Source organism: Opisthocomus hoazin, chromosome 2, assembly GCF_030867145.1.
Source record: "Opisthocomus hoazin isolate bOpiHoa1 chromosome 2, bOpiHoa1.hap1, whole genome shotgun sequence".
NCBI lineage: Eukaryota > Metazoa > Chordata > Aves > Opisthocomiformes > Opisthocomidae > Opisthocomus > Opisthocomus hoazin.
Window position 1 is genome coordinate 66,603,097 of NC_134415.1, and position 13,317 is coordinate 66,616,413.

General features: G+C 40.9%; 1 protein-coding gene across 12 annotated transcripts in view; it reads left to right on the plus strand.

Moving 5' to 3' along the window:
* Positions 1-5,513, plus strand: part of AHI1 (Abelson helper integration site 1) — a 95,855-nt gene extending 90,342 nt beyond the window's left edge. For all 12 annotated transcript variants that reach the window (XM_075413987.1, XM_075413994.1, XM_075413996.1 and 9 more), the window contains 2 exons: positions 274-353; positions 4,406-5,513. In XM_075413987.1, the coding sequence (XP_075270102.1) occupies positions 274-353; positions 4,406-4,634 (309 nt within the window). In that variant the 3' untranslated portion in view covers positions 4,635-5,513. The remainder of the gene's footprint in view (positions 1-273; positions 354-4,405) is intronic.
* The last annotated feature ends 7,804 nt before the right edge of the window (positions 5,514-13,317 follow it).

The following is a 13,317-nucleotide window of genomic DNA, read 5'->3' on the forward strand; positions in this document are numbered from 1 at the left end:
CAGATTCATAACCTTCTGTTTCTACATGTACCTGAAAACTGTCTTTTATTTGCAAGCAGCTTTTTAAATTTTTTTTTTTTTTTAAAGCACGGTACTGTTTCCTTGTTTGTAACCACATAGGAGTTAACATTTTATGGCTGATAGACATTCTTTTTCAAACGAGGTATATTCTCTCCTTATTCAGGAAGCTGGTGGGTTTTCTATGTACGTGTGTTGGCCCCATTGTCTGTCGTCTTTTTACCTTCTAGCTGGTTGGTTTTTTTTCTTTTACAGATGTCACCGGTCATCAGTAAGTCAGGGGACGTAAAACTTAGCTCGGAACGTGACACAGATAGAGACTCACCTGCAACACAGTAAGCAAGAAATACTTAAAACAATTTACAGTGTTACTTCTACAGCTGCTGTTCGAAAACTGAGAAATGTTGGAAGGGTTGTGTTGTTGTAGCAAGCAAAACAAGGTTAGCTTTAGGATAATAATTCAATAAGTGCTTCAAACCCACAACATGAAGGAACTAACAGTTTACCTATATGTACACGTGTGCATACACACGCTGTCTCCCCTAAAAGAGCAGGGACTATAATGGGTATGAGAATCAAAACTCAGGGGCACGGGATTGACCTGTGGCATCCCTTAGCTATGGATTAGGCTTTATTGCTACAAACTGCAAACTATTTTCACCTTCTAAACTTAATTAACGTAAATTTCAAAAGATTGTCACATACTGAGAAGATACAAGCTAGCGTCTTTGTCACGCTTGCATTTTTTAAAAGTTGTATGTATTCATTGCATGAAAGCTGTAAGTGGATAAGATCTCAACATTTTGAACAAGAGCTTCCACAATATCTTTAGCTATTGCAACCATTTATACATCAAAAAATACATCTGAAAATATTTCCTGTGTTTGCCATTACAGGTATCTGTCATCTAAGCAAAGTTACTTCACTGATCGTTTTCCAGACTGGTCCCCTCCCCATACAAATAATCTGTACATATACGGTGCAGATGCAGATACATACCTAATTTTGACATCTTGAAATCTTAGTTTTCTATCTCCAGCTGTATCTAGATTTTAAAATAAATTGTGAGTGGAAAGTTTCACCCTCGTGTGTGGTGTGAGGAATGGGCTATATAACTACACATGGGCAGAACTCAGCATTGAATTTTAGGCATAACTATTCTGATCGGATGCGTGCTAAGGAAGGAAATGCCTGAAAAGCTCAGTTACTGTAACAGTTGATACAGTGTGTTGGAAGCCAGTATCAAAAATTTGGTATGACTCAACTCCATTAGTAAAACTTCAGGAAACAATTATTTTGAGTGACCTTTCCAGGGCATCCACTGAAGAATGTGGGACCGCAGATTTAAAATGTGGAATCCCAAACGATTTAATCAAATTCAAGAACGTTGGGTCATATCAAAGGTGAAATATTCATTGTGATGGAAACTAAGGCTGTCCTGAGAAGAGGTCGTGTTGAAGTGTCATGCTGAAGAAACAGAGCCCCAAAACCACTTCAGTTACATTTCAAAAAGGTGAGAGGAGACAACTCCATGCCTGAGTCACTGGAATGCGCTCCCTCCTCCTGAACATCATGGAGATGCCGATCTGAAGTCATGCTTCATGTCATTGTGGTCCCATCTTGGCAAAGAGCCTCATTCACAAGCTTTCAGGGTGTACTGAGCCATTTATACCGGATCATTAGTGAGGGAGGGTGAAAGATGCCATGGGGTAGTGTTTGATACTACACACCTTGTCAGGGGAGAGCTAATTTGAAAGGGAGGAAGATAAACATGTCAGTCCTACACAGTGCTGTATTTTCCTTCCATGTGCAGGATGTTCTAGGCTTTATTATGTTTTTGCTGCATTTTTCCCCCGTGATTGTGTTTTGTTGAACGTGGAGAGGGTAGTTTTCACTGAATGTTTTAAAATCAGAATGCAAATCTGAGTAATGTCTATTCCTGATCTAAAGCTTGAATCTGAAATTATGTACTTTGCAGTCTCTTCCATGAACTAGAACATAATCAAATGCGATCCACTTACCTTTGTAATGTTAGCAGTGACTGTACGTACCATGTTTTTTCAGAAAAGACTGCAAGTTTTTGCCTTATTTTGAGGGCTGGAAGAAGGATCTTCTGGCATTTCTGATGCCACTAGTTTGAAAGACGGTTCCATATTTGTTTGTAGGCTATCTATATAGTACAGATTAGATAATACAACATCTCAGAAAGAAGGCTGCATATTTTTCATGAACATGCTCACTTTGTACCTGAAACTGTGACCCACAGGGGCTGTGACAGAACTGTAGTTTTCTTGTTCACTGCAGTTCATGTGTCTTCCAATATCCTTAAAAAATGATACACATACAAGTGTTGTGCTCTTAACTGGAAAAGTTTTCTATTTTAACATCTAAAAGCAATACCAACATGACTTCAGATCCAGCCTAATCTGTACTTAAATAGTTGCTCCACCTAGAACATTGTTATCTTCCTGTTTTCTGTGAAGATACACATAATATCTATGTCACTTGCTAGTATATGATAGGAATTATGCAGTAAATAAACTTTGTAACAATCAAGTGAGATGTGATTGCCAAGTACGCACTTTTACTGTGGAGAAGTGAAACTGTTAGCATCTGCACGACTTGCTATACCTTTCTTTGAGCTTCCGAATGAATGATTGCTGTTCTGCCAATTAGAGCAGTATTCATTATGACCACAATACCAGCTGTAAAAGAATGGCAAGCGTTTACGACATGTCTATCTTTCAGAATTTCTGGACAAAAAATGTGGTTTTGCAATGGGAAAACAAATTTTATCCAAGATGGTAGTAGATTTTTATCTTAGCCAAGCAGTTAACCTGTCTTCTGCAGACTCTAGAAGAAATAGAGAAATGTCCACGTGATAGATGCTAGGTGAGCTAAGGTTTTTACCTAAGTATGTCAAAGATTTGATACATCATCACATCTGATGTTCGAATAATAGAAAGATGAAAGCTACTTCTCAACATTTTAGTAGCTTTATACTGAAAATCTGCATAGTAACCTCACCCTTTGAATATTAATGATTAGGTACTATCTGTCAGGTCAGACATTATCTCCCTACATATATTCACATTGTACAGTTTTGTTCAGCTACACTAGGTAGTGCTCTCTGCATAAATTTACAAGTGATTATACGTGAGAGCCAGCTGAACACTCAGTTTGGTAGACTGGTACTTACATTACTGATTAAATATGATTTTGTACCCTGATTTCCTCAGGCAGCGGTACTTACTGTTCCAGGAATCCTAACAGAGGGTCTTAAACTCCAGAACCTTTTCCTTAGGATGTTCCAATATTAGAGCTTCAGCAATTCATGTGTTCATGAATACAACATTTAGCTTAAAAAACATTCCAACTGTAGGCAGACAGTCATCAGTGCAGTAGCAAGGCTGATGTGTAAACATTTTCATCTGTACAATATGATTACATTAGGACAGTATCGCCAACAGTAATGCTCTTGCAGTTGGGGAAAACTGCACACAGCTCACTACATTCTTTAGTCTTGATTCATCCACTCACTTATGTGTTTCAGGAGCATTCAGCATAACAGTTCTGGTCAGAAATCAAGACCTCTTTGTGCTGAGCACAATATAAATTTTGAACAAAGAGAGTACCTGCCCTTGAAAGGTTACAGTCGAAGTATTGTTATAGAATTATAATTAAATAAAGTTACAACTTCTGCCAAGAGTGGGAATTCATGGTAGAAGTGGTGTAACATCTGCAGAATCCCTGGCATTATCTGCGAGACCACTCAAATTCCCTTCTTAAAGGCACTAAATGGGGAAGATGCAGGAGCTTGACTGATGCTTTTGGCCTTGTATGAAGTCAGATAAGCATAAAGAGACATTAGAGTGATTTCTGATTCTGTAAATCTGTCATAGTTCAGGTAAATTAAAATGGAAAAACTAATCTTGTGCACATTGCCCGCCTATCTCATTCTTGTTGAACAAATAAACCTGGACTTTCTCTTTAATCGCAAGTATTTTTGATGTTTGAGCTTAGGAAAGGGAAAAAAAAAAGTGCAATGGCTTTTATGAGAGGAAGAGACTAGTAATTTGTATTTTTTTAATTACATCTGTTGACTATTGATCAAGACTAACCAATTTTTAAGATCACGAGCAGTGCTTTTCAAAGCAATGCTATGATATGTTAAAAAGTAGACTAGTGGAGTGGTCTCATATCTTGTCTTCATGGTTTTTCTCTCTTTGTTCTGCTGCAGAACAGTAGTTTTTGTAGCTGTTCCAGCATTGTATTCAACAGGGACAGGCAGACAGTTGCTCTAACTCATCAGCTGTGGGTGGAAAAAGCTCTAAATTTGGGCTAACATTGTGTTTCTTTTACTCTTTTTATATCCACCTTCCTCTAGAGGTGCAAAGAAAAAGAAGAAAAGGATACAGAGGAACGAGAGAGAAAATCAGCACAACTTCACAGGTCTCAATACTCCTGTATCATCAGTTACAGCTAATGGTGTTGAAAATGAACCTACAGCCCGTGGACTGGAACTGAAGAAGAAGAAAAAGGCAGTGAGAGGCTCAAACTTGAGCACAAATGAAAAGACAAATCTTGCCTTTCAGCCTGAATGCTATGACATATAGTCATAATTTAATTCCAAATACTGGTGTGATATTCAATATACACATTGAAGGCTGCAACTGCAGTCTCACTTCTAGAATTAACAAGAAACAAAGAAATAAAAATACTCAAATATGCAAAAGTGGCACCAGTTGTGACATACTAATGGTGCAAACGTGCTTTGGAAGACTTTTGCCCTGGGTTCCTTGAAATCAGCAGAACTTGGATGTTCTGCTCTTCACTGGACTGGTAAAATCTGAAATTGTCAAATAACAATGTTAACCAATTTAATATCTGATTACACCTTAGCTTAAGCGTTTCTGTGGACTGTGGATCAATCCACTGGGAGCAGAGAATCAAGTGAGAAAGCGTGACCTAGAGCAAAACAAGCCCAAACGCTACCTAAGTTATTAAAGTAGCATTTTAAAATGTCTCATAAGTAAAATGGAGGAGTGTTCAGAATGGTAAAATTCCAAAGAAATGCTGACATTACAGTGTATCTGAAAATACAAGCTTTTTAAAAATATTTTCCTGACATCAGATATTCACTTGGACTGCATTTTGCAGCTGTGAAGTGAATTGTTGAGTAACTACCTATGCAACTACACTGTCTTCAGTGGGACTACTCATGCTTACCCATGTAAATAAGTGTTGCAAATTCCAGGCAGTTATATTTTTCAAATGATATTTTCTGCACGTAATAAAGATGCATTGCAGTTTTGTCAGAGTTCCTGGCTGCCTTGGCAGCAGTCTTGCCAAATACACTGTTCTTTGTCTGAATATTTCATATCCAACTGTGCTGTTTGTTTTACTTGTAGTCCTTATTCAGTTGTGTCATTAATATACTTTTTTACTTGAGTATTATGTTGTGAACTTTTACTAATTACTTCACTAATTATCTACGGTGCTAAATAATTTATGTTTTATATTAAACAAAACACTTTCTATCAGTTAGTGTTGGTATTTTTTATGGCTGATGATGTCCAGTTTATTTTTACTCTGCTAGGAAATTCTTCCTCCTCCCCCTCTGAAGCAATAAATAACATAAAATTAGAAAGCCCTTATTTAGTAGACAGGGCACTTGATTCCATTAAAAAAAGAAGTGAGAATAACAATGTTGGGCACTGATGTGTGAAATGCACCCAGATGCAGAGGACTAGTTGCTATATATTGTAATATCTTCCCTGCACATGTTTTAAAGACAGAAAAATCTGTAAACTTGTTTCTTTTGAGTGAAGTCTGTCAGCAAATACTCTGCTTTGGCCCCAGTGGTAACTGTTCTTTGCTAACAGTCCCAGCTTTGCTTTACCTAGAGCATATGTATGGAGTCCTCCCCCAAATGGGGCTTGCGTATGTGTACTAGAAACTTCTAAATGTCTCTTTCCCAGTCAGAGGTGGTGTAAAATTATCTTAGTCCTGGGACTGCCTGATTCTAGTGAGGCTCCTAGTCTCTTATCTCTTCTGCTTTTGCAGTATTTTCCAACTCATCTTTCTGTGTGACATGTGGGATTTAAAGATTTTATAAAAGAAAAAAATCTCAGCATCTTACGTTGCTTAAAATGTCCTGGATCACATTTAAAATAAGGGCAGAGCATGACATCAGGCTCCACGTCAGGGAGAGCTGAGCAGTAGCCAAGATCTGGGAGCTCATTGGAAAGCATTGTAAAATGTTAATTTGGCATTGTGGACACTGAAGACAGCAATAACACTTTGGATAAACACCACAGAGAGATGGTAGTTCTAATCAAAGGCACAGCACCTCCTTTCATGCTTGCGAACTAGGGCTCCGATTATGTTCACTGCTCTGAAGCTGAATAGAGCTGCTTTGCCACACTTTCCAAATTGAGAGGAGAGGCAGCGGTAGTGCCTTCCGAGGCACAGTTCCAAATAACAATTAAGCAGAAGGAATCAGATAAGAGCCAAACATGAAAATGCAGGGAGTTGAAAATAAACTTTCCATAATGTTTTCTGGTAATTGCAATAGCTTTTGTTTTGTTTTTATAATTTTTTTCCTCCCTACCACATGGCTGGTTAGAGACTTCTGTTCCTTTATACCACGTCACTGTGGCACTAGAGTTTTCTGCATTCATTTAACAGAAAATCAACAAAAAGGTCTGAAATTGAAAAAAAAAGAAAGTCTTAAGTGATCCTTCAGCATTATAATTAGAACCTTCAATCTCTTAAATTATTAACGTGGCATAATGGCAAAGACAACTTTTACCTTTTGCTCAGAAATATGGCTGATACATTCATTTCAAGAAAAACTGCTTTTCTCTTCAGTGTTAGTAGGTTCTTTATTCTTCAGGAATTGCTGCTGGGATTTTAAACTTACAAGAAAGGATAAAACTTTAAAACAGTTTGGATTAGCGTAATGGTTTTAAATTAAACTTTACATAATGCTTCTTGTTTCTGTGTTAATGAAACATGCATCTTTCTTAAAATCACTTTTAAATTAACATTGTGTACATTGGCTGAAAATTGTTGAAATATTTAAAGGAATTAAATTTCAGTGGAAGAAAAGAATTCCAGAAGGATTCAGATTGCCTACTGAAAATTTGCCTTCTTTTTTTTTAGTTGAATAACTAAATTAAGTATCCTAAAGCATGAGTGCCCTGCAAAATTGCTTCCTGAGCCGTGAATTTAAATACAAGACTTACAGAAGTCTGTTTGAGGAGTTTTTACAGGGTGATACAAGTTCCTTGCTGGAACGAAGCAGATAAAGCCTTGTTTAAAAAAGGTTAAATATTAGATATTTATAACTGCCTGGTGATAACAGCGTAGTAGGTCTTTCATTGTTCTGGTGTTTTTAGGTTTTGTGTGTGTGGTTACAACATACAGTTCCTATTACGTTTTTATGATACAACAGAGACATCGAGAGCAATGAATAAATCGGCAGAATACAAAAGAGTGGATGGCACATTTTGTCTGTATTTCCCAGTAGCCATCAGATTGCATTTAGTTTTTTCCTTAAAATAATTTGAAAACCAGGCATCGTAAAACACAGTAAGTGTATTTGTAGCATCACTTAATTCAGAAGGCAGTAGGGGATGGATCACAGTCAAACAAGGGCTAATGAGAACACAGAGGAACATGACAACTGAAAGTCTCTGTTGACTAGTGAACTAAATCTGCCGGCTGGACCCGATTGTCTGACGGAGAATTGAATGTCAGGATCATTTAGGGTTGACAATGGCCCATTACAAGCAAAAGCAGACAGCTATGAAAAATAGCCGGCATGGTAGCCATTCTGCAGAGACCGTGGATACAAACTTGATAATGAGGCACTTCATTCACTACATCCTTCTGCTCTAATTACTAAGGTGAATAGGAAATACTTCATTTAAGGCGGGAACAGACTAAAGCAAAAACACTTGTTTGGTAAACACAAAGAGTAGTGGAGTTTTTTAATGATCCTTTTCTGGCACATATGAAATTAGTATGTATGCAGTGCAGCCTATGTTATGGATGTGGAAACTGGGAGGGGATAGAAGTATTTTCTCAACAGTGGAGGGAGGCTAGAAAGATTTGCGTACAGGTTTGTACTGTGGGGTTTTTCCGTTAGCATTCTGTCCAATGACTATCCAGAATGTTTTGGACAAATTAATTTATGGATGTACACCTGCACTTGTAAAAACATACGGTGTTAGTTCAAGGAGTTTTATTATTGGAGTATAAAAAACATTCATTAGGAACAAAGCTGCTGCACATAAGGAATAGAAACAAGAGGAGGTCTGAGAGAGGGAAATAAGCAGCCTGAGAAGAAAACTGCTGTCTGGGGGAGACTTGCAAGAATGTGGCAATTAGAAATTGGAACTTAAGAAGAAGGAACAGAAGATAGTGAGAAAGCGTGTTATAGCACAGCTTTGGTGGCTTCAGTCATGTTTTTTAGGCTTCAGAAATTAAGATATTTAACCACTTCACTTTTTAATACATTCAACTTTTGTGCCATTTACAGGACCTTTTTGGATGAGCTGTTAGAACCTGTGAGGAATATTCCCCTGTGTCTCTCCAGTAACTCAGTGCTGTTTAACTGGGCAGAAAAGACCGTATCGTCTATGGCTTGCACCGCTGTTGGGACAGATGAAGCTTTGGTTCCCTAATTTCTGGCGTGAGTCTTCAGAGGGCACCTTTATAGTTGTTGTCTGTTGCAATACACACCTTTGCCGTGATTCACTCCGCTTCAGCCTCTTCATCTGGCACAAAACGGCTAGGGCAGAGATGAGAATTGCACACCAAGCGTCAAGCTGCTGTTTTGAGCATTGTGTATCATATGATCCTTTTCTTACATGTAGATGTGTTCTGCTCACAGTGGTTTTGCCAAGAGTTTTGTCCTTGTTGAGTCTGTTGTATGCCAGTTGTTTGCTGCCTTCCCCTTCAGAAGGGTGTTTTCCAGCAGTGGCGTGTAGATGTAGAGTCCCGGTCCTGTAAGCTGCTCAGAGTAGACAGACCCCTGTACTCAAAACTCCAGCAAAGTCAGCAAGGATTAGGCTTTCAGCATCAACATCCTGACTGTAGTGTATACGTTGGCGTACACTAACTTTAAAGACTGGTAAAATATTTTCTAGCTTGTACTCGTGAATTAAAACGATAGCTGTGCATTTCATCTAAAACTCCAGCCGCCTGATGTTTTGCAAGGACTTTGTGAGGCCAAATGAATTTGCACTATGTTTGGCTGTGACAAGCAAGTTTACAAGTCCTGTCTAATGCTCAAATGCAAATACTCGGCAGAAACTGCAGATGCCACTTTTAGCGGCAAAATGTTTCCACACCAGTAAAGCAATATCAGTAAAATCTATGCTCTGAGCAGACATCAAATTTTTGTTGCACTTGTATTGCCTGCACAGGCAGGGAGTATAATAAACTAGTGTGTAGCAGCTGTAAATTTTCTGAGGATTTATCTAACCACAAATACATCGAAATGGGGAAATAGGGCTATATTAAACTGTGCAAGATGCTGCTGGAACTCAGCCATTTCTGCAACATCCTGTAATTAATTTATTATGACAGGTCTGGCAAACTGAAACACCCAATACACTTGCGACAGACTGTTATGATATAGCTGTTTGAAAACTCTGTAGTCACATAAAATGCAGGTATAGCTGGAACAGAAAAAAAAAAAGAAAAGAGAAAGAAAAAAAGACAGACCAGTATTATCATTATTTCTATGAATCTAAACATTTTTACCAGACTCGCATTCACCAACATCATGGAGTGTCCATGGCAGAGTCAGTGCAGGCAGAGGTACTAGCTGGAAAGGAAATCGTTGCAGAATATATTGGCTTAGATCCTGCTCTTCTGGGAGTCAGAGGAGAGTTAATGAAGTTCTGTGGACGTGTTCAACTGAGGAACCTCTTTTCACACATTTTATGAGTCAGTGCAGGCCCCAGCCATGTGTTTTGGTGATGAAATTAATAAGTGGAGCTGAGACACTCAGTGCCAGTTTAACTTTCTTCTTCATCAGCCTGTATTTTTGTTTCTCTGCCCATGTTAAAGATGCTTGGTTTTGTTTAACAATAGTGAGAGACTTCCAATGAAATTGTGAACTGAAAAGAGAATTAGTACGAATGTCTCACAAATCAATCTTTTAACGTCTCTTACTGCTTAGTTCTTACAAAGGTGACTAGCGTAGGTCCTCCCTGCATTCAGCTGCTTATCCTAAATTCCTTGCCTCGGCTCTCAGTGAACATGAAGAAATATTGGATTTCATCTTTTTCTGGGGATACCTTCAATCTTGAATACCCTGCCATTAATCCACAGGTAAATATAGCCAGTTCGGCACTGCACAACTGCATAATTTGAAGAAAAATCCTCTTTCCCCCCTCCCAAATTTCAATAAGTACCATGGGTTGTGTCCTTCCTTGCTTGCACTGCATGTTTTGATGTGCACAAGTTAAGGCTTTGCATATCCCTTGCTGCAGGTGAGCGGTGCAGAGTAAATGCAAGGAGTTATCATTGCCAGGTGTTACTCACTTGGCAGTGTTTTTTTATTACAGACTGTAATTGTTCCCTTAGTTCCACTTTGACGTTTTTATTTTGCCATTGCATCATCAGCCATTTTTTTTCAGTCTATGTCATCAGGATTGTGACACCTTTGTATAGACACTGTACAAAGCAATTAATTTTAGCGCTTAGTGGGGATATGCAGTCATGGGTGTAGTAGTGACACCAGCCCCAGGCTCATTAAAATAAATGCCATCTAAAGCCAAGCTCTAGCAGCCTGCATAAGCCCATAACAAGCTTATACGGGGGTGGTTAATCCCCATTGTGATTCGGTATAATGTCATAATGAGAAAGTGACATCAGGGAGAGGGCAGGAGGGGCAATGAAAGCGCCCGGCAGCGTGGCCGAGGTCTCCAGCCATCACTCCTGCTTAACCAGCAGCCTGGCCGGACCTGACCATCTCCCAGTAACAACTGGGGGCGACTCAAAATGGCTGTTAACCAAGGCAGAATGCTACAGCGTGATAAATCCCTCAGGGCGGCACGGCCGTGCGCAGGCAGGCGGAGGGTGTGGGGCTGCAGGCAGCCCTCCGCCGGCTTGCTGCCCAGTGAAGGCCGCGGCCTTGCAGGCCCTGGTCGCCACAGGAGACAGCCCGGGGTCAGGACTCCCAATAGAGACCCGGCGGCTCCTGGTTTGTTGCCTGTGTCCGAAGGTTCAGGCGGGAAGCTGCCGGGCGGGAAGCCACCGGGTGGCCCTGGGGTGGGTCAGGGGCGGCAGGGCAGGCTGCTCGGAGCAGGGCCCAGCCTCGGGCTCCCTGTGCCCCAGCTGCGCTCCGGTCACTGACCTGCACGGGGAAAGCGGATGAAAGCTCCAGACAGGCCTTTTTATAGAATCATAGATTCATAGAATCATAGAATGGTTTGGGTTGGAAAGGACCTTAAAGATCATCTGGTTCCAACCCCCCTGCCATGAGCAGGGACACCTTCCACTAGACCAGGTTGCTCAGAGCTCCATCCAACCTGGCCTTGAACACTTCCAGGGAGGGGGCATCCACAGCTTCTCTGGGCAACCTGTGCCAGTGTTTCACCACCCGCATGGTGAAGAATTTCTTCCTAATATCTAATCTCAACCTACTCTTTTATTTTGCAGCATCTTTGGTTGAAGTGGTAGCTACAGCTGCTTTTTTCTTTCCATTCTTTCAGTTGGGGTTAGGTTTTCTCTCTGAAAGCGGAAAAGGCCCTCGACGGCAACTCTTCGAGTTCAGCGTCTCTGGCATGTTGCCCTTTATACTCTTTGGCAGGAAAATAGTATAGGATTTTGGGTCACATTTGGAAACCTGGGCACCTGGCTCTTGTTAAGGCAGTGTTTTGACATCAGGTTCATAGGCTGAGGGGTACAGACTTGGCTGCCTCCAGTTAGGTCCCCGAGTGGCCTGAATTCATATTGAGAAAAGATGTCTGGTAAACACTGGGTTCTGGTTGTTGGTCAGGTTCTGCGTGGAAGGACAGAGACCCATGGGATGTGGTCTAAGGTACAATTTCCCAACTGGTTTGTGCTGTCATCTAGCAACAGCTTGATGCAGTTTGCTTCGTCAGGAGAGCTAACGTTTTTGACAAAGCTTGGCATTCACTGGTGTTTTTTCATGCCAGTGAGACAGGAGGCAATACAGGACTAGTAATGCTGATGGTCAGGTCACACAACTACCAACGATGATTTCTCCAGGGCCGTGAAGATCTGGCAGGTTTGGAGGAGAAAGCTGTAAGACGCAAATCCCTTTCGGCGTAAGCGGGAAGTGCAATTAGACTGGGCCTGCCACTAAAGACAATAAACCTAATGTTTAGCTCAGGTTGCTTAGTCTAGGAACAAGTTTTTTATGGAGAGGAAAGAGCGACTAGTTTGGCACGCTGGGGTTGACAACGCTGGTCAAACTCTGTCAAGGTTCGGTCTTTCTGTAGGCTGAGGTTGCTTCACTGAGTCATTTGAACTCTGCCAGTTTCCCACGCTGAGAGCAGCACGGTAACATCTGTGAATGTTTTGGGGTATCTTTTTTACTTCTTTTTCTGGTTTGGTTCCTTTTTTGAACGTGTGGTAGTACATATTGGAAACTTATCTCTGTATCATTGAAGAAACCTGTTCCTAATTCGTTTGAACTGTTGATGTCTTTTTCTGGAACACAGACACCTTTTCCTAGAGCTAGAAGCAGCTAAGTTTAGGTACCTGCTTTCTTAGGACCTGACAATGAACCAGCATGGGTTCCTAATTTGAAGACGCATATATTTGTGCCTGAAACTGTAGCTGAATGGTGGTTAACCTCACTTGCAGAGTTCCTTTGTGACTTGGAGTTTCTTGGCATAAGTACATCTTGCAGGGTCAGGTTGAGTCCTGCAAGTTGAGTAAGAGTTTAGAAAGAAAAAGAGACAAATAGGATTTGCTTGCCATTTGAACCTGTACAAAACCAGTGGTGACGCGCTTGAGCAGCACGCTGGTAGTCTCTTCGCTGCACGGTGCAGCAGCGTGGAAAACAGGCCCTGCTATACGCAGATTTGTAAGCAGTGGCAAATGTCACATGAGATTAAGGGCTCCTGGAAGGACACACAATTTGTGGTGCTGCTCCCATTCTCCCTCCCGGCCGCCCTCAGTTCCCCGCTGGCCTCCCGCCTCCTCTGTAAAACTCCAGCTGAAATGGAGAAACGGGATGGGTGGCAGCGTGCCAAGCTGCCCGGGCGTCAAATGCCGCTTATCGCTCTGTCGGACACCCTGCCGTCC